General features: G+C 41.8%; 1 protein-coding gene across 2 annotated transcripts; it reads left to right on the top strand.

The window, feature by feature from the left end:
• The first annotated feature begins 819 nt into the window (after nt 1–819).
• Nucleotides 820–8,733, top strand: LOC105894125 (isocitrate dehydrogenase (NAD(+)) 3 non-catalytic subunit gamma). 2 transcript variants are annotated; one of them, XM_031565671.2, is made up of 13 exons: nt 820–991; nt 1,493–1,543; nt 2,145–2,150; nt 2,570–2,667; nt 3,168–3,283; nt 3,391–3,451; nt 3,548–3,680; nt 3,900–4,033; nt 4,146–4,248; nt 4,648–4,794; nt 4,885–4,979; nt 5,543–5,603; nt 7,647–8,733. In XM_031565671.2, exons 1-13 carry the CDS (start codon nt 914–916, stop codon nt 7,746–7,748), a joined length of 1,185 nt encoding a protein of 394 aa, XP_031421531.1. In that variant the 5' UTR covers nt 820–913; the 3' UTR covers nt 7,749–8,733. The 2 variants fall into 2 exon arrangements, with proteins under 2 accessions (XP_031421531.1, XP_012676053.1); XM_012820599.3 differs by lacking the exon at nt 2,145–2,150.
• The last annotated feature ends 10,877 nt before the right edge of the window (nt 8,734–19,610 follow it).

The following is a 19,610-nucleotide window of genomic DNA, read 5'->3' as shown; positions in this document are numbered from 1 at the left end:
TATGCATTGCTTTCAAAGGTCTCATACTTCTGTCACAGACTCAGCATTTTGCATGGAAAGATAGTGGGAGATGAAAAAACGGACAGAGGGTTCATCTGTCCTGGTGTCTATCCCACATATCAGTTAACATTCTGCCTGGACAATGTTAGACGATAGTCTGCCCATCTGTCAGTGTGGAAAATTAGCCTTGTGTTATTCAGCGTGTGAAACCGTACTATCTCTCTCTCCTTCCTCTTTGAATATTGATTCTAACAATTTCTCTATCAGAAAGAAATGTATTACAGAACAAGGACAGTTTTATGAAAGTATCCCCATTATCTTGGGTCATTTCTTTCTGTATTTCCATTTTTGTTTGTTTGTTTGTTTGTTTTGCTTTCCCCCCATTTATTCCCTTATTACAACATTATAGATAGACCAAATTCCTGCTTTTTACCCTAGGCCTACTTAAATAATGAAAAAGAAATATGAGAAATATGGCCTATGACCTATGGCCTATGACAGCTTGTCTGTGGCCCTCCAAAGCATGCTGTAGTGAGAAGAAGATTAAGATGGAACTGTGCTTGCCCTGGAACTGTGCTTATTCTCCCCTTCCGCACTATTTTCTAAACAGAAGGCCCGAAATAATTACTGTTTTCCAACCCTTTCTAATCTCATACCTGTCTCTGGCATACGAACATTGTAGCCATGTTTTTAGCGAACGATAGATGTCGCTACAGACAAATGTCTAGAGCGGCTTAAATCCTGATTTGACCACTGATCCTGGTCGACTGGTGGCATGGAATCGAACGCAACGCCAACCAGGACGAAGTTTGTTTGGCTGATTTGCGATCAGGAACACCGCCCACTCCATCGTGCACGTAGCAAAGGCATTAGGCTACTGATAGACTAGCTACTTCATACATTTGGATACAAAATGTCTCCCAGAACAGTGTTGACAGTATCCCGGTTACTAAAACCGACATGGGGCGGATTAATGCGAAATACGAACAATGTAAGCATACAAATATATGTTCTGCATTTCCTGTGATTTATAATGAAGGTGTTCGTTCAGCCACTTTTTCACGTAGGTGGTTGCTAAACCTTGCAGGCTGCCGAAGTAACGTTATGCTATTCATCCTGCAGCGAACTAAACCATGCAAGGTCAACGCTAGCTTGTTAGCGACGTTTCAATTATTAAACCATTTATTGAGCCGCTGAGATAGTCTGTTTCCGAAAGTGTTTAATGTAAATTATCAAGTCTTTGTAAATATAACGTTACTACTGATAGATTGTTTTACAACGCTTAATCTAAACAGGTCAGGTGAGTGTAGACCACGTCTCTGGTGTAGAAGATATGACTTCTAGAGGGCAGGTGTCAGGGTGATCATATCTACACATATCTCGGTCTGTCATGCATGAAGGTAGGAGATAATTTCCTTTTTTAAGCCAGTTTGGTTGCTTGTAACTTGATCGCATTGGTCGGTTGTCTTTCCTGTTCTACTATTACTCATAGGTACTCCGACCAGCCTCTATCTGCGGCCAGAGGACCAAGTCCTCTTACACCGTAAGTGCCACCCTCAGCAAACAAACACTTCACACGCAAAGGTGGACAGGTGACAGCTTGTAATGGCACTATGGCTTTGTGTGAATGCCATATTGACAATATGTAAATATTATTAAACATTTCTGGTCATTTTTGTTTCTCTCAATATTATAGCTTCATATCCAATGTCATGGAGTTTATAACGTGAAGCACCAGATTTTGTACTTAGACGTCATCCAGTCCTTGGACAGGTGTTCCTTTATTTGTATCTGAACATCTTGAACCATCAAAACAAGATGAACCCTCTCTTTAATGTTACTAACAATATCCATCTAATTATCTTACTGGCTGTTTCCATCCAAACCTCAAATTTGCCAACGGGGCTAACCATTTAACTTCCCCCAGCCAGACAGTCCCCTGTCAAAATCCAATCCCACCTGCAATTTTGTGTCAAAAGGGGAAACAATGAATGTCTCCACAATTGAAACAGGCACCCTTTCCTACTGTCTACCACGCATGAATAAGCCGTTAACACAAGACTAGGGATGTCTTGTTCTCTCCCCAATGATTAACCATCCCTGTTCTCTCCCTCTGACTTTCTAATCCCTCCAACATGGGCCAGGCTATTGTAAGTACTAGGATATTACTGAAGAAGACCCCTCTACTAGCACCAGCTGGATAGAAGTTATAGTCCCATAGTTCATAGATAACATATGATTAGTATACTTGTATTGCATTAAACAGAGTGAAAAAGAAAGTTGTGCAAAAAAAAAAAATACAATTTGGAGATTGATGTTGTGCTAAGAGGTTGTGGTAACGAGAAGGTCACGACCTCTTAGGACCTAAAACATGTTTGGGATGTAAAGCAACTGACTTTCACTCTAGTTTAACCTTCTGCATGTTTAGATTGAATATGTGTATCTATCTCAAGCTAGACTGTGTGCTGAAGTGTGCAGTGATGTCGGGACAGGTGAGTCACAGGTGATGGGTGTTGCGTGTCATAACGGGTCCCATGAGGTGTCAGCCTGTTCTCTCTCCGTTCACCAGCCTCCTCCCGCCAAGTATGGCGGCAGACACACGGTCACACTGATTCCTGGAGATGGCATCGGACCTGAGCTGCTCAACCACGTCAGAGAACTCTTCAGGTTAGACACATCGCGCCCTGATGCCAGCTCCCTCTAGCACTGAATCTGGAGCAACTTATCAGGACAGGGGGTGCATCATATCACCTTTGTGTAACTCTGTTTTAGTTACATTGTAATCAAGTAACACTGTACATTGTGGTTTGTTACAAACCAGCTGTACTGATATGCAACAAATGAAGCACAAACAGGATGGCCTCGTTTCTAGGGGGGGGTTACATTGTAATCAAGTAACACTGTACATTGTGGTTACATTTAACCTTTCCAGACATTGACATCTGATTTATCCTTGAATAGCGTAACTAGTAATCAAAACAGCCTCTCGTTGTGAAATACAGTGGTCATAGCACTGCAAAGCTGTTGGGAGACAAAGTCCAGCTCGCTACACCTGACCACACTATATAGGCACTGAACTGAGTCCATCTCGCTACACCTGACCACACTATATAGGCACTGAACTGAGTTATTCATCTGTTGGGTTTCTGTTCACCACTCTCCCACAGGTTCTGCTGCGTGCCTGTGGATTTTGAGATTGTGAAAGTGGACTCCACGGTAACCTCTGAGGATGACATCAACAATGCCATCACTGCCATCAAGCGGAACGGAGTGGCATTGAAGGGTAGGCACGAGAGAGTCAGGGTATTGGTGTGTGCGTTTGCCGTTTCTTACCGATCTTACACCTTCCACTTAGTCTAACTCCCTAATTTTGTTGATTCTTATTTTTAGGTAACATAGAGACCAATCACAACTTACCGCCCTCTCACAAATCCAGGAACAATCTGCTTCGGTAGGATTTAGTTGACTGGCATGTATTTTTTGTAAGTATTTTTTGTAAGTCTGCCCATTCATTGTCTGTTGATGGAAGTCAGATTTCTTTTCGTAGGACAAATCTGGATTTGTATGCCAATGTGATGCACTGCCATTCCCTTCCTGGTGTTAATACTCGACACAAAGACATCGACATCATCATCATCAGAGAAAACACAGAGGGAGAGTACAGCAGCCTAGAGCATGAGGTAGGAGTGTGTGTGTGTGTGTGTGTGTGGCGTGCGTGCGTGCGTGCGTGTGCGTGCGTGCGTGTGTGTGCATGTGTGTTGTGTGTGTGTGTGTCTGTCTGTGTGTGTGTGTGTGTGTGTGTGGTGTGTGTGTGTGTGTGTGTGTGTGTGTGTGTGTGCGCGTTTTCTTTATAAGTCTCTCTCTCTCTCTCTCTCTCTCTCTCTCTCTCGCTCTCTCAGAGTGTACCCGGAGTGGTTGAGTGTCTGAAGATTATCACTCGCAGGAAGTCCTTGAGAATCGCTGAGTACGCTTTCAACTTAGCACGGGAGAAAGGTCGCCGCAGGGTCACAGCCGTGCACAAGGCCAACATCATGTAAGTATTTCTGCCCAGCTCCTACTCTTACCGTGAAGATCAGCTGACTGGAAAGATTGTATCCTTTGATCTGAGACACGCTTATCATCTGCTGTTTTAAAACCCCACACAGGAAGCTGGGCGATGGCCTGTTCCTCCAGTGCTGTAACGAGGTGGCAGCAGGATATCCAGACATAACCTTTGACAGCATGATCGTTGATAACACCACCATGCAGGTTTACAAAACAAATGTATGAATGCAACAACAAATAAATCATTACAGCATGACTTTCAGCCAATAAATGTCAGGAGGAAATGGGATTTGTGATTCTAATCCAGTACACCTTTTTATCAAATTCAGCCAATTGCTCCTCACGTCTGTAGCTGTCCATTCTGTGTGTTTGTACACAGTCCTGGCTCTGTAAATGATCAAACAAGAAAGTGGTTCGGCCCTAGCCATGACCTATATCAGCCATACAGCACGTCACCTCAGGAGCACGGAAGGAAGGGGTGTAATTTGATTGGCTGTTGAGCTCAAATATCGACAACCTTTCACCAGAATCTTGAACTGTGAACTTGAATCTTTCATTAGCCCAGGCTTAGACTTATCCTTTCCATTTCCCCCATACGTGCAGCTGGTGTCCAAGCCCCATCAGTTTGACGTCATGGTGATGCCCAACCTGTACGGGAACGTGGTCAGCAACGTGTGCGCTGGCTTAGTCGGGGGTCCGGGATTGGTACCCGGCGCCAACTACGGCAAGGACTACGCCGTCTTTGAAACGGTAAGAGACTCGGGGAGGACATTTGGCCGGAGTTCAACGCTTTGAAGTGTGGAATCCTCTGAGAGCCCATGTTCCGCCTTTGATTTCTAGGCCACCAGGAACACGGGGAAGAGCATCGCTGACAAGAACATCGCCAACCCCACTGCGACTCTGCTGGCTGGCTGTCTGATGCTCGATCACTTGGAGTAAGTCCTTATTTGTCCTTGTGTCGGTCGCTGTACAAGAAAGTTACTTTCATGTCATACTGGAGAGGGAGGCAATTTTCTCATGTTCAAGACAAGTTATTTGTCTCACACTTATACAGTACATCACAACTGATTTAGATAAAAACGGGTTTATATTTATATGATTACTGGGTATAATATTCGAACATTTCAGAGAAATAAGCAGCAGCAGATAGTGTTCTATGATTTGTTACTACATACTTGTTGTCATGGTTAAAGCACGACTGTCTACATGATTTCTGCTGCTTTTTTATGGTTTTCATATACAAAATATTTTAATATTATGACACTTTACCTGAAGGGGTGTGCATAAGACTGACATGAACATAAAGGAGTCTTTATGAATGTTTATGACTGTTGTCATTAAGTGTCATTCTCTCAATTATGTCATGTATACTGCAAAGTTCACATAGTTTGGGATGTCTTTGTAATGACAGCTTGACATTAACCAAGACTATCACAAAGTCATCTGTATATTCTCTGTTTAAGTTCCCTGTTTGAGTTTTTTCATGTCTTCCTTTCAGGCTTCATGCATATGCTAGCATGATCCGGAAAGCTGTGAACACCACTCTGTCAGAGACACGGGTATGAGCGCATCATAGCCATTCTATCACATAACTGCTAAACTAAACCCTTGCATTTTCACAAATTCACACAAATTCAAGAATTCTCCGCAATTGCAGTTGTGGGTTGCAGTTTTCACTCATTACCGCAAAAAAAAACCCTGCAAAGTCATGGAGTTTCTGCATTATTTGCAGTTGATTTTATTGGACTCAAAATCACCACAATTTGAACCACAGATTTTGCAGCAGCAATTACTGCAGCAAATTCAGTCACTTTTGGCTGCAACAATAATAATAATAATAATACATTTTATTTCACAGCGCCTTTCATGTCACTCAAGGACGCTTTACAATTTAAAACAGGAGCAAACAAATAACAAAACAATTAAAATTAAAAGTGCAAGTAAAAACAGCATGGCAACTACAGTGAGAATGCAATCCTGAAAAGGTGGGTTTTGAGAGAGGATTTGAACTGAGGGAAGGAGTCAATGTTTCGGATGTCAGGTGGGAGTGAGTTCCAGAGTTTGGGAGCAGAGCGGCTGAAAGCTCTGCTCCCCATGGTGGTAAGCCGGGCAGAGGGGACAGTTAGGTGGATGGAAGAGGAGGATCTGAGGGAGCGGGTGGAGGTGGCAGTGTGAAGGAGGTCAGACAGGTAAGGAGGGGCAAGGTTGTGGATGGCTTTAAAAGTATGAAGAAGAATTTTAAAGTTGATACGGAAGTGAATTGGAAGCCAGTGGAGTTGCTGTAGGATGGGGGTGATGTGGTGGAAAGAGGGGGTGAGGGAGATGATACGGGCAGCTGAGTTCTGGACCAGTTGGAGCTTATGGAGGGATTTCTGGGGGAGACCAAAGAGGAGAGAATTACAGTAGTCGATACGGGAGGTGACAAGGCTATGTACAAGAATAGAGGTGGTGTGGGGGGTGAGGGAGGGACGGAGGCGATTTATGTTACGGAGATGGAAGTAGGCGGTGCGGGTGGAGATGTTGATATGAGATTTGAAGGAGAGTGAGCCGTCGACGATGACACCCAGACTCTTTACCTGGGGGGAGGGGGAAACTATGGAGCTGTCAATTGAGAGGGAAAAACTGTCAACTTTGAGTAGAGTGGATTTAGTACCGACTAAAAGGACAATCACAACAGATCCTCACAAGATCCTGGAGAGACTGTGATCCATGTTTATCCATGCCCTACCCTGGCAATACCATCTTTTCTAACTGGATTAGGATTGAAGACATAAGTCTGTTACGTAGTTTTTACCATAGGACAACTATATTTATATATAGCTTATATATATTTTATAAAACATTTTAATTGTTCACACAATTAGGACTTACTATTATTATTACTATGATGATTAGGAGTGTTTTGCAGGGAAATCCATCTAGTAAATCTATGCTTTGTTGCTGTTTTTGTATTATCCCATGTGTCCTGCTTAATCACATTTTTTCAGGCATAGTTTTAAGCCTTTGTGGCTAGTATTTGTTGGCCAAAATAGAACAGGTTCCTCATCCAGTGCCCACATACAAAAAAAAAAAGACAAGAAATTTCCCAGGAAACAAGGACATTTTCACCAACATGTAAATTCGCACAGGATGTGTTGCCTGGTGTTGTTTTTATGACTTTTGTATGAGATGCATGACACTGTAACCTTCACAGACATGTACATATGCAGTTCATTAAAGAGTCTTCAATTTCACTGATTCAGATTTCGACTCAAATCACAGCCGATAGCAATTAGCCACATTAGCACGGCTCCCTGTGTGCTACTAACCCCATCTCAATAGGATAGTACGGTAATGCTATCACAGTGTCTGTCTACATTTACATTTACATTTAGCAGACGCTTTTATCCAAAGCGACTTACATATGTGCGACTTACAATGTATACACATTTACATTTACATTTACACTGATGGCACACTGCACATCAGGAGCAATTAGGGGTTCAGTGTCTTGCTCAAGGACGCTTCGACAGGGAATCGAACTAGCAACCTTCTGATTACTAAACGACTCTCTCTGTACCACTGTCTAACACTTTGCCTTTCTTCTTTTGGACACTCCAAAGCTTCACACAGCAGACCTGGGAGGTCAGGGCACCACGTCTGAAGTGGTCCAGTCCATCATGAGGGAGATCGAGAGCAAAGGGCCTCTTACCATGGAACCCTAGTAAACCTCTGAACCCAACCTAACCCATCCGCCCACCCCCACCAAGTCCAGTCCGGTCCCAGACCAGCAGCAGGTATATGCTGTTAATTGGTGCAATACAATAGATGTCCGTCTCCTAAGCCTCCCCCAACATGTGCTGCTACACATAGTGATGAAAGTGCATGTTGGTGGTAGCAGGACTAAGGACAATTCAAGCTCCACGGTAATTGGCACTTTGTGAAAATGCATGTTCAAGTTGTTTTTATCCTATTTGTTTTTCTAGAGAGCCACTAGGCAGTTTAACAATGCCTCCAGGCTAAAATATCTTATGTTACTGCAGTTTGTTAAGAGGTTTGAAGAGTAAGCAAATGCTTTGCGGTATTTGTTTTTGTAAGATCGCCATAATATTGTGGCGAATTTCTCTGTATTTCCATTTCTAAAAGCAAAATGACAATTAAAAAAATATTCTAAACATTTTAGTTTCATAGTAGCATAAAAACTTCACAAATTAATTTGAGATGGAAGTGAAAGATGGTAATCCTGAAGAATAGGGAAAAGGGGAAAAAAAAGCTTGTATGCTTTAGTTATGTCAAGTTTGTGTTTATTAAGACATTAATTTACTGCACTCAGCCCCTGGGTCTGCTGTTGCGTCCTTTAGATACTGTATACAGGTTTTCAGCAGATTCAGCACGACCCGACCAAAGTCAAACTGACATGGAGCGTTTAAAAAAAGTTTTTCAAGTATAAAATTACCTCAGAGATCGAGGAAACATCGAGCACATAGATCATTCGCTAGTCTTATACTGTATAAGTTTGTTAATTTTTGTTCAGAACAGTTGCTAAGATATTTTATTGTTTGGCCATTAATTAATGCCCTGTGTTTATGGCGTGTAGTTGTTGTGTGTGTCCTTTTGTAGTTCCATTAAACTCTGTATTTTCTCAGGACAAAGATTCTTAGAAGTCTTAGAAAATAAAGACTTGCTACAATAAACTGTTTAAAAAATGAAGCCATGATTGTATCATTAGGTAACACTGATAGTACTTCTAAATATCTGTCATTATGAAAAAAGTGAGGAGATATTTTGGCTTGTTGTGATCCTACCAGTAGAGGTCAGCAGTGATCTTCACAAAGGTTTCATACACACTCACTCTTACATGGATGTAAAGGTTTCATACACATTCATGCTTACATGGTTTCGTACACATTCATGCTTACATGGATGTAAAGGTTTCATACACATTCATGCTTACGTGGATGTACAGTAAGACACATTCATGCTTACGTGGATGTAAAGGTTTCATACACACTCACTCTTACATGGATGTAAAGGTTTCATACACACTCACTCTTACATTTACATTTTACATTTACATTTACATTTAGTCATTTAGCAGACGCTTTTGTCCAAAGCGACGTACAAGGGAGAGAACAGTCAAGCTAAGAGCAATAAAAAGCATTGTGTAACAATAAATACTACTTTACATGAGAATTAGAAAAAAGGAAAAAGAAGTGCAGGAATGTAACTGCTGAAGTGCAAGTTAAGCGCTAGTCAGGTGCCAGTTAGGAGGGGAGGTGCTCTCTGAAGAGTTGGGTCTTCAAAAGCTTCTTGAAGCTAGAGAGGGACGCCCCTGCTCTGGTAGTACTAGGCAGTTCGTTCCACCAACGTGGAACTACAAATGAAAATAGTCTGGATTGCCGTGCTTGCCTGGGTGTAACATTTGCCCTTACAAGAGCATTTAGGTAGGTGGGAGCAGAACCAGTAAGCACTCTGTAGGCAAGCATAAGTGACTTGAACTTAATGCGAGCAGCTACTGGCAGCCAGTGGAGCTCGATGAGTAGCGGGGTGACGTGTGCCCTTTTCGGTTGGTTGAACACCAGACGCGCCGCCGCGTTCTGGATCATCTGTAGTGGTTTCACCACGCAAGCCGGCAGGCCCGTTAGGAGGGCGTTGCAGTAGTCAAGGCGGGAGCTCACCAAGGTTTGCACCAGCAGCTGGGTGGCATACTGGGTTAGGTGCGGCCTGATTTTGCGGATGTTGTATAGCGCAAAGCGGCACGACCTGGAGACTGTGGGATCGAGAGAAGGCTTCTTGAGCAGCGGCGTTACCCGAGCCACTTTGAAAAGAGAAGGAAATGTTCCAGAATTAAATGAAGCATTAAGCACTAAAGCATTAGTGTTATTGCCGGTAAGACGGCAGGCGATATGGCTTGAAGGATGTTGGATGGGATGGGGTCCAGCGGGCATGTAGTTGGACGGCTACCTGTGGATGTAAAGGTTTCATACACACTCACTCTTACATGGATGTAAAGGTTTCATACACATCATCTTACATGGATGTACAGTAAGACACATTCATGCTTACATGGATGTAAAGGTTTCATACACATCACTCTTACATGGATGTAAGACACACTGTTAAATGGCATTCACTGTCATTCTGTTCTTGAAACCTCAGGCACAAGAGTGATATAACAATGTCATGAACATATCAAGGCATGTCAACTATCCAGTCATTTGTTGTCATGAGATAAATATTATGGCATCTGACATGAGGAGAGTTATCAGAGTAAGTAAGTAAGACTTTATTTATATAGCACATTTCATACAAGAGTTGCAGTTCAAAGTGCTTTACATAAAATCAATAAAAGCAAGCAGCAAGAGCAATACATGGAGTTAAATAATGATCAACATCGTATCAGAACCTGATGTTCCGATAGGCTTCTTGATTACTAAAATCATGAGAAAAGGAATAAAAGTAATAAAACCCTTCTGAAATAGTAAAAATAGTGAAAGTTACTGAAAGAGAAAGAGTACTGATAACGATAATGTTTAATGGTATTACATGACTATTAAGGTAATTGTCATGACACCTCTCAATGTCAACTGCCAGAACAGCATGTTATACTGACATTCCTACCCAATATTAGATCTAAGACGTCATTAAAACCATCAGAAAATGTGTTTTATGTATATAGCGCCTGATACGTTTGCGGGTGTCTTGTCATTAAAACCATCAGAAAATGTGTTTTATGTATATAGCGCCTGATACGTTTGCGGGTGTCTGGGTCTGTGTTTAAGACATAGAACATGTTTATTTTGGTAAAAGAGTGTTGTTAAAGTGTAAAGAGTTAAAGTGAATCATTTACTCTAGCAACTCTATTAATCTCCTCGTGCCTCGCTGTTGACGTAACGCCCTGTCATTCATCATAGTCTGCCAGACTTCACAGTTGTGCCTCTCAGAACCTATTTGCATCATATCTGCAATCGTAACGTCCCTAATGACGTTTTGCGACGCTAAAACAATACCTCAGAATCATTACATTACATTCCTCTGGTAAAACATTGAACCACACAGAACACGCTGTCCATGAAACGATGTTAATCACCACAAAAGAGTGTCGGTACAGAGTGAGCGAGGCATCACCACTGCCACGGGGTCTCCCCTCAGGGGCAATAGCACAATAGTATGCCCTCTACTCACAGGCACTTCTACTTAATTGCGTCGGTGGCAAAAGTAATCAGCAAGTGGTGGGTTTTGAACAAGGGCGTCTTCTCATGATGCTTATTAAGGCTGAAATGTAATAAAGTGTGTGTGTGTGTGTGTGTGTGTGTGTGTGTGCAGTTCTTCTGGTAAGTTCTTGTGGGCTGAAAGGGGTTGTTTGTTGATGCATTTGCCACATTTAATTGTTGCATACAGGTGTTTATAACCCAAGTTAAAACAGAACATTTTCAACCTTCAAAAAGTACTTACACAGTTTTTTTTACTCATATAGACTTTGCCTATTTACCTTAGTAATATGTATTTTTCCTTAATGAAAATGAAAGCAGAATTACAACAAGAAAAACACGGCTGGTTAACATCCAGGATATGCCCTATGTAGTTCTGTGTACCGGGCTGGAACACGCATGCAAGAAAAGCTTTCACAGCATGACATTGCCAGCTATACTGCCAAAAGACACCAGTTAGTGTGTTGGCAAACTTATATCAGTGTCAGCTGAGCTGTTGGTGGTGTTTGCAAGGTTTCTGCATGCCTTTTAGGTAGTTAGCTTACTAGTTTTGGAACTCCTTAATGCTGCTTTAAGGAATATTCTCTTTTCAGAATGCAGCATTATCTTTGACATTTATTATTATTTTTTTCACATTTTGCCTCTTTAAACAAGGCATTTTAATTACAGAAAAGTTCTACCACTGACTATATAGGATATCCTTTGTAGGACATCAGCTGCCATAGTATACTTACCCTCATAAATTAGATACTTCACTGACATAATTGCTTTGTTGTAACTATATGGAAGCAATTAATTCCACAGATGTCTATGACTACATGCTATCAGGCCTGCAGTCCTCCACCAATCATCTTTATGACGCCAGTAAAACAAAAAGGCTCAAATTCATTTCCTGATTGATGGAGACATGAAGTTTTAATTTTTTAATTTTTTTTTTTCACCACATATTTTCTGTTGTCTAGATTTGGCAAGGGTGGCTATCAGGGGATCTCGGATGTGAGGATTTTGGACGGGCTTCTATTCGGGTCAGACTAAAGAATATTTATGAGTCTATTTGGTCCCGTAGAATGGCTGCAACAAATATTCAATAACCAAATTACAGGGAAGAAAAGGGTTCCAAGAAGATAGATTTAGAAGGGTTTGAATGGCGGAACAGTATGTCACTCACATCGGTGCAGAAACCCTCTGCATTTTCTTAATCTTCCCACAACTTGAACTGCTGAGGGGCAGTAATTGCATTATATTATATTTTGCTTTATGGCTCATCAGAAGGCTGCAGAAAGTTCCACTGGACTGATTGGGCCATCTCAACACCCCAGCAGGGTCCTCCCAGAATTTGTTTTTCAAGAAAGACCTACGAACCATACATTTTCCCAGACATATTATATTATCTTATGTTATGTTATGTTATATAATATCAGCACAAAAATGAATTATATATAATAATATTATTATTATTATTATTATTATGGTAGTGGTGGTGCTGGTGATAACTGTCATAGTAGTATTTTGTATTGCTAGTCTATTGGCTTCTGATCATTAAAAATGGACTGCCGTAAATCTCTGGGTGAGACACATAACAGAGGAATTTATTTTGAATTCGTTATGGTTATACGAAGTCTGGGAGAGACAGAAAGACCAAAAAAATAGAGACATCAGGACGACTGGGGAAGACTTCAAAAGAGCAGACGTCAACATCCGTTTCTTCAGATTAATTTGAGCTTTTTTACTAATGAGGAAGCAATTGGGTGGAAGGAAGCACTACGTCTGCCAGGAAAAGAGGGATAGAGTGTGTGTGTGTGTGTGAGAGAGAGAGAGAGGGGGAGAGACAGAGAGATGGGATGTTACAGAGGCAATGGAGAAGGGAAAAGATGAGAAGATCAAAGACAAGGGTCAGACAAGGAGGGTTAAGGACATGGGAACGATACTGTTATTGTAAACTTTCTTTACTCTTCACACTCACAAGCACACAGGCTCAGACCCACTCAACGCCTTCTCTGTGACCTGTGACCTTGTGGGCAAACATGAAACTTAGCTTATTTTTTTTAACATATTATACGTGCGTCTTGACACAGTATATTCAGGGTTTACAGTAGATGCCGTGCATTCAGGAAGTATTTCGCTCATCAATCTACACTCAATATCCCATAATGACAAAGAAAAAAGGGGGGAAAAAGTTAAAAAAAAAAATGTAATATCACATTGACATAATTATTCAGACCCTTTGTTCTGACCCTTGACCCTTGACCCTTGACATTTAGCTCAGGTGCCTCCCATTTCTTTTTTTTTTTTTTTAGTCATTTAGCAGACGCTTTTATCCAAAGCGACTTACAAGGATGTATACACATTTTTACATTTACACTGATGGCACACTGCACATCAGGAGCAATTAGGGGTTCAGTGTCTTGCTCAAGGACGCTTCGACAGGGAATTGAACCTTCTGATTTCTAAACGACTTATCTACCTCCTGTACCACTGTCGCTCCCATTATAATACAAATTATAATAATAATTAAAAAATAATAATGAATGAATTGCACGTCATGTCCCAATTTACCTGACTTCAACCTTAACTTCAAGTAGCCTAATGTTTTTAACTTACTGAATATTATATACTTATATTCCTCATCAATTTCGAGCACAAACTTATATATTAGCCTATTAGTAACATGTTAAGGCTATTTATTATACAGCTCCCCATTTCTCTTGATCATCTTTGAGATGTTTCCACACACAAGGTCACTCACAGCTCACAAAGCATATCATAGCAAAAGCCAAGCCATAATGTTGAAAGGAACTGCCCTGCAGAACCCAGAGACAGGATTGCGCCAAGCCATAATGTTGAAAGGAACTGCCTGCAGAACCCAGAGACAGGATTGCGCCAAGCCATAATGTTGAAAGGAACTGCCTTGCAGAACCCAGAGACAGGATTGCGCCAAGCCATAATGTTGAAAGGAACTGCCCTGCAGAACCCAGAGACAGGATTGCGCCAAGCCATAATGTTGAAAGGAACTGCCTTGCAGAACCCAGAGACAGGATTGCGCCAAGCCATAATGTTGAAAGGAACTGCCTTGCAGAACCCAGAGACAGGATTGCGCCAAGCCATAATGTTGAAAGGAACTGCCTTGCAGAACCCAGAGACAGGATTGCGCCAAGCCATAATGTTGAAAGGAACTGCCCTGCAGAACCCAGAGACAGGATTGCGCCAAGCCATAATGTTGAAAGGAACTCCCTGCAGAACCCAGAGACAGGATTGCGCCAAGCCATAATGTTGAAAGGAACTGCCTGCAGAACCCAGAGACAGGATTGCGCCAAGCCATAATGTTGAAAGGAACTGCCTTGCAGAACCCAGAGACAGGATTGCGTTGAGGGAAACTAATCTGGGGAAGGCTACAAAAAAAAGGCTACCTAAAAATAATGGGCATGTCAGTCCTACCTTTGGGACTCGTCAAAAAGTAGCACCTCAGTCTTGGAGAAACTAAGAAGCATGTTGAGAGGTCTCACAAACTCACGAAGACCAACTCCCAAACTAACGGACAGACACAGCCGTTTCTATCAGTCCATGGTGCAATGTTTTTAAAATGGAGATGCAGAATCAGAATCAGAATCAGAATGGGATTTATTGCTGATGTGACTACACATAAGAAAAGTACTACACATAAGAACCAAAAAACACAATATATACGATACAAATATATAGACAATGAATATAAAAAAAAAAGTAAAGTGGAAAGTAGAGTGCAAAATGTGATTGAGCAATATGCAATGTAATGTGTGTTAATGTAACACAGACTTAGGGTGTGGGGGTGGGATAAGAGTCCAAATGACTGATGCAGATGAGATGCAGAATGACTGAAAAGATACCGTCTCAATCACATGGAAATAACTATAGAGCTTGTGAGGGATGCAATGCATAACCAACCAACCAACCGAAACAACCTAGTCAGTACCGAAAAGAAATCAAACGTAACATTTTATTGAACTCACTCCTGTCTGCACAAACGTGTCATCATACAGATGCATTTTGAAAACGGTGCAAAGATACTCTGTACGTTGGTAGCATATTTATTAATAGCATCATTATTTAATGTGTAGCTTGTCACATATTTATTTCTTCATTTATCTTTCTTTGCGGCAGGCTGTGAAGCGCATCCCTACTCAGCGGCACAGGCCTGTCAGCCAATCACCGTGGGCCGTTGAAGGCGAGCGCATGCATGAGACTTGACTTGAGCCACAGCAATGGAGCCTTTCCCTAAGCTTGGGGTTTCTCCTTTTTCCTTCCTCAGCAGCTTTGTAAATAGGATTTAGATTTTTTAGTTAGAAACCTTTTGTGCGACTAAGGTGTTTTTCTTAGTGGTAAGATAAAAATGCTTTGTGAATAATACGGGCCCTGGGCTTTAGGACAGAGTGGCCAGACGCAAGCCTCTCTCTCCTCAGTGTAAGACACTGGAAAGCCTGTTTGTCATTGGCAAAAAAGCACCTAAAGGACTCTCAGACTGGGAGAAATAAGATTCCCGGGTCTGATGAAATTAAGCTTGAACTGTTTGTCCTCAATTCTAAGCGTCATGTCTGGAGGATGAGGTACCGATAATCACCTGCCCAATACCACCCCAACAGTGAAGCGTGGTGGTGGCAGCATCATGCTGTGGGGGGGTGGGGGGGCTTATGACCTCAGACTGGGCCAAAGGTTCCCCCTCCAATAGGACAATTCCTTCCAACGCAGGAGTGGCTTAGGCACAACTCTCTGAGCGTCTTTGAGTGGCTAAAGCCAGAGCACTTATTTGAACCCAATCCCAGGCCCCATCCAACCTGACAGAGCTTGAGAGGAACTGCAGAGAAAAATGGCAGAAAATCCCCAAATCCAGGTGTGCAAAGCTTTTTGTGTCATACCCAAGAAGATTCAAGGCTATAATCGCTGCCAAAGGTGCGTCAACTAGGTACTGAGTAAAGGGTCTAAATTCTTATTTCAATGTGATATTTCACTTTTTGCTCCAAAAAAAATCGGAAAATCCTGTTTTCACTTCAGCACTGTGGGTTATTGAGTCTAGATTGACGAAGATGAAATGATTTTAGCATGAGGCTGCAACATGACAAAATGTAAAAAAAAAAGTGAAGGGGTCTGAATACTCCCTGAGCAAACTATATTAAAAAGTGAGCGAAAGAAAGGGAGAAAGAAAGAACGAGAGAGTGAGAGAAAGAAAGAAAGAAAGTGAGAGAAAGAAAGAAAGCGAGAGTGAGAGAAAAAAGGGAGAGTAGTAGAAAGACAGGGAGAGAGAGAGAAAGAAAGAAAGAGAGAGAGAGAGAAAGAAAGGGAGAGAGAGTGAGAGAAAGAAAGAAAGAGAGAGAGAGAGAAAGAAAGGGAGAGAGAGTGAGAGAAAGAAAGAAAGAAAGAACGAAAGAAAGAGTGAGAGAAAGAAAGGGAGAGAGAGAAAGACATCATCTGTGGACATCATTCAACATTTGAATGAGAAAAGCAGACTTGGCGTTTGAAAGACACAGGCATCTTGAGTTTTGAAAAGTTAACCGTGAGGCAGTACACATCATTTGGGTCTTCCAGTGGTTACCTGTCACAGCAGCCAAAGTAGAGATGGCATTTAAGGTGAAGGACAGTGTGAAGAAGAAGAAGTCCTTGTTGGAATTCAGATGGACAGAATAAATGGCGGAGAAGTGGTGGAGGTGGAATGTTGCATGCCTCTGATGACAGGTTAATCGCCTAACTCTGCCAAATCTCCGTTAAGCTGCATCTCTCCAAAGAGACACTCTAGACTCATTCTTCTTCTTGCCGTGTACACTACACACACACACATACAGACACATACATACGCACACACACACGCGCACACACAAACACACTCACACACAGACCCACCCTGACAGAGACACACACACACACACACAGACATGCACAAACACACTGACACACATACTCACACACATAAACACGTAGAAATCCTCAGGCACAAACACAGTCACACACACACACAAGCAAGGTGATGAAAATGGATTGAAATCCACAGGTATGTAAACAAACTCTACCTTTTTCTTTCCCTCACTGTTCCCATGTTCTCATCCCTCGTCTCCTAACACAGGCCAAACGAACAAGGGACCGAGGGGACCATTCGTAACGCAGACGAAGAACCCTGGAATTAGTTCCGTTCCAGGCAGAGACTCGTACTGAGGTCAGCATGGGACTCTTTGGGGATCCTTCTCAGTGTTGTTCAGCTCCATGTTCCAGGAACCCTGCCCAAAAAAACTCACTCTCTCTCCTCTCCTTCCTCGCAGTTTGTCTTCTCCTCTTTGTCCTGTCCTCCTTTTTTCCCACTGGTTTACACACACAGACGTTTGGACAGACTCATGTAATATTCATCAGACATGTCCCAAATATTGTCGAAAAGCAGGACAGGTCAAATGTCAGCAGAACTGCAGTCTTCAATTTTAGAAACGTCTTAAAACAGTCCTATCCATATAGACACACACACACACACACACACACACACACACATAGACATACTCCTGTTATTTAAAACTGTACATTCAATTGATAAAACTACACACACAAAATGCAAAACACCTCAAATCTCCTGAGAAATGCAACACTGCATTCAAACGACGATAAGCGGCTGGCAGGATCAGCCTATTCCACCCGGGCAGGTGAATTATCATTGGGCGATAAATCACATTTTCCCCCAAGGCTTGGATTTTGGTTATAGGCTTGGCAACACACACACACACACACACACACACACACACACACACACACACACACACACACACACACACACACACACACACACATTTGAATGCACCGATCACAAACCATCGCTGCCAAAGCCCAAGGATAAAATTTCAATCGAATTAACGTTGAATGCCACAGTTACCTGAGACGAACCTAATATGCTGTCGCAGGAGCCTAAAAGCTTCAGATCATTCTTTTGCATCGCCACACACAATATGTCTCCTATGTTATCTGGGACTCCGTGAAATGGACGATGTCGATCGCAATAAAAATAGCGTTAGATGTCATGGAATCTAAGTGAGCAACCATGCACATGGCGTTGCCGTTTCTGCCAGACAAGGCCCCTCAGCGTTAAAGTGCACCACAAAACTGGTAACAACAGATTGAATACATAAACACACAATTTTAAACACACATTTTCCTAAGCACTGTAGACGGAAGCATTGCAGATAGAGGGTGCCCCTTATGCATCTCTGTGCTACAATGTACAACATAAAAAAATAGTTTGCTATGTAAGAAAGTTCAGTACAGCAAACTGAAGTATATTTAGTCAACACATAAATGCATGGCCACTTAGGCGGCTGAGGGTTGTTACAGTAACAAAGACCTTTTGCTGTGAAGTGCATTACCAAAGCAGCATTTCAGTGTGTTCAAGGGTTCAGTGAGGAAACGCATCATACACAATACATAAAATGACCTTTTCTACTCTTTGTAAACAAAAAGAGACCCAGAGTACCCAGCCTCCTGTTTGGTAACATCACAACCAGTGTCATTTTTCATTTGCTGAAAAGTTCTGAATTACATTATAGTTTTGCAGATCTGGTGTGGGGTTTTGCTCTTTGAGTGACAGGTTTCAGAAATCATGTGACATGTAAAGATTTTGTGTAAGCAGTAAACGGTAATACAACACAAGCAGACAGACATACATTATACACATACACATACACAAACACACACACACACACACACACACACACACCTCCAGTAGGCAAGGCAAGTTTATTTATATAGCACATTTCACACACAGAGACGCATTTTTAATATGCTTTGCATAAATAAGAGAAAAAGGAACATCCAAAGGAAAGGTAAGGACAAAGGAAGAAATAAAAATAGAATTAAAAGAACATACAACGTCCATCAAATGGAACAAAAACATAATTAAAATAATCTACATAGAGAACATAAAACAGAATAAGAACATTGTGAAAGTAGCGAATAGAGCTAAAATGCAGGCCAGCCATTAGGGCTTGGGAGGAACTAGATGTCTACTTCCTGAATTGAAGTGCATTATAACAGTTCTTAAGAACGTAGACAAACTGAATAAATAAAAAAGGTAATAAATAAAAAGTATTTGCATTTGATCAGTTAACAAAAAAGTCTTAAGTCTAGATTTGAAACTGGCTACAGTGTCCTGTCATCAGAAAGTTCGTTCCAGAACTGAGCAGCATAGAAGCTAAACCCTGTTTTGGTATTGCCAACAGATTTGTCTAGTGATCTGAGAGGTCTAGCAAGTGTGTACAGAAACCTATCTGAGAGGTAATTTGATCCTGTCACATTTAGTGATTTATAAACAAGCAGCTGTGCTTTAAAGTAAAGTCTGTGACTTACTGGAAGCCAGTGTACGGACTTAAGCATCGGAGT

Source organism: Clupea harengus, chromosome 4, assembly GCF_900700415.2.
Source record: "Clupea harengus chromosome 4, Ch_v2.0.2, whole genome shotgun sequence".
Lineage (NCBI taxonomy): Eukaryota > Metazoa > Chordata > Actinopteri > Clupeiformes > Clupeidae > Clupea > Clupea harengus.
The sequence above is the reverse complement of the archived record's forward strand: the minus strand, read 5'-3'. Positions and strand labels throughout refer to the sequence as shown.

Bases quoted from the DNA above. Each gene is read 5' to 3' on its own strand.
- LOC105894125 (XM_031565671.2), top strand. From the start codon at position 914: ATGTCTCCCAGAACAGTGTTGACAGTATCCCGGTTACTAAAACCGACA. The intron at 3,284-3,390 runs GTAGGCACGAGA...TCTTATTTTTAG, and splicing joins GAACGGAGTGGCATTGAAGG to GTAACATAGAGACCAATCAC. The intron at 4,249-4,647 runs GTTTACAAAACA...CCATACGTGCAG, and splicing joins TTGATAACACCACCATGCAG to CTGGTGTCCAAGCCCCATCA.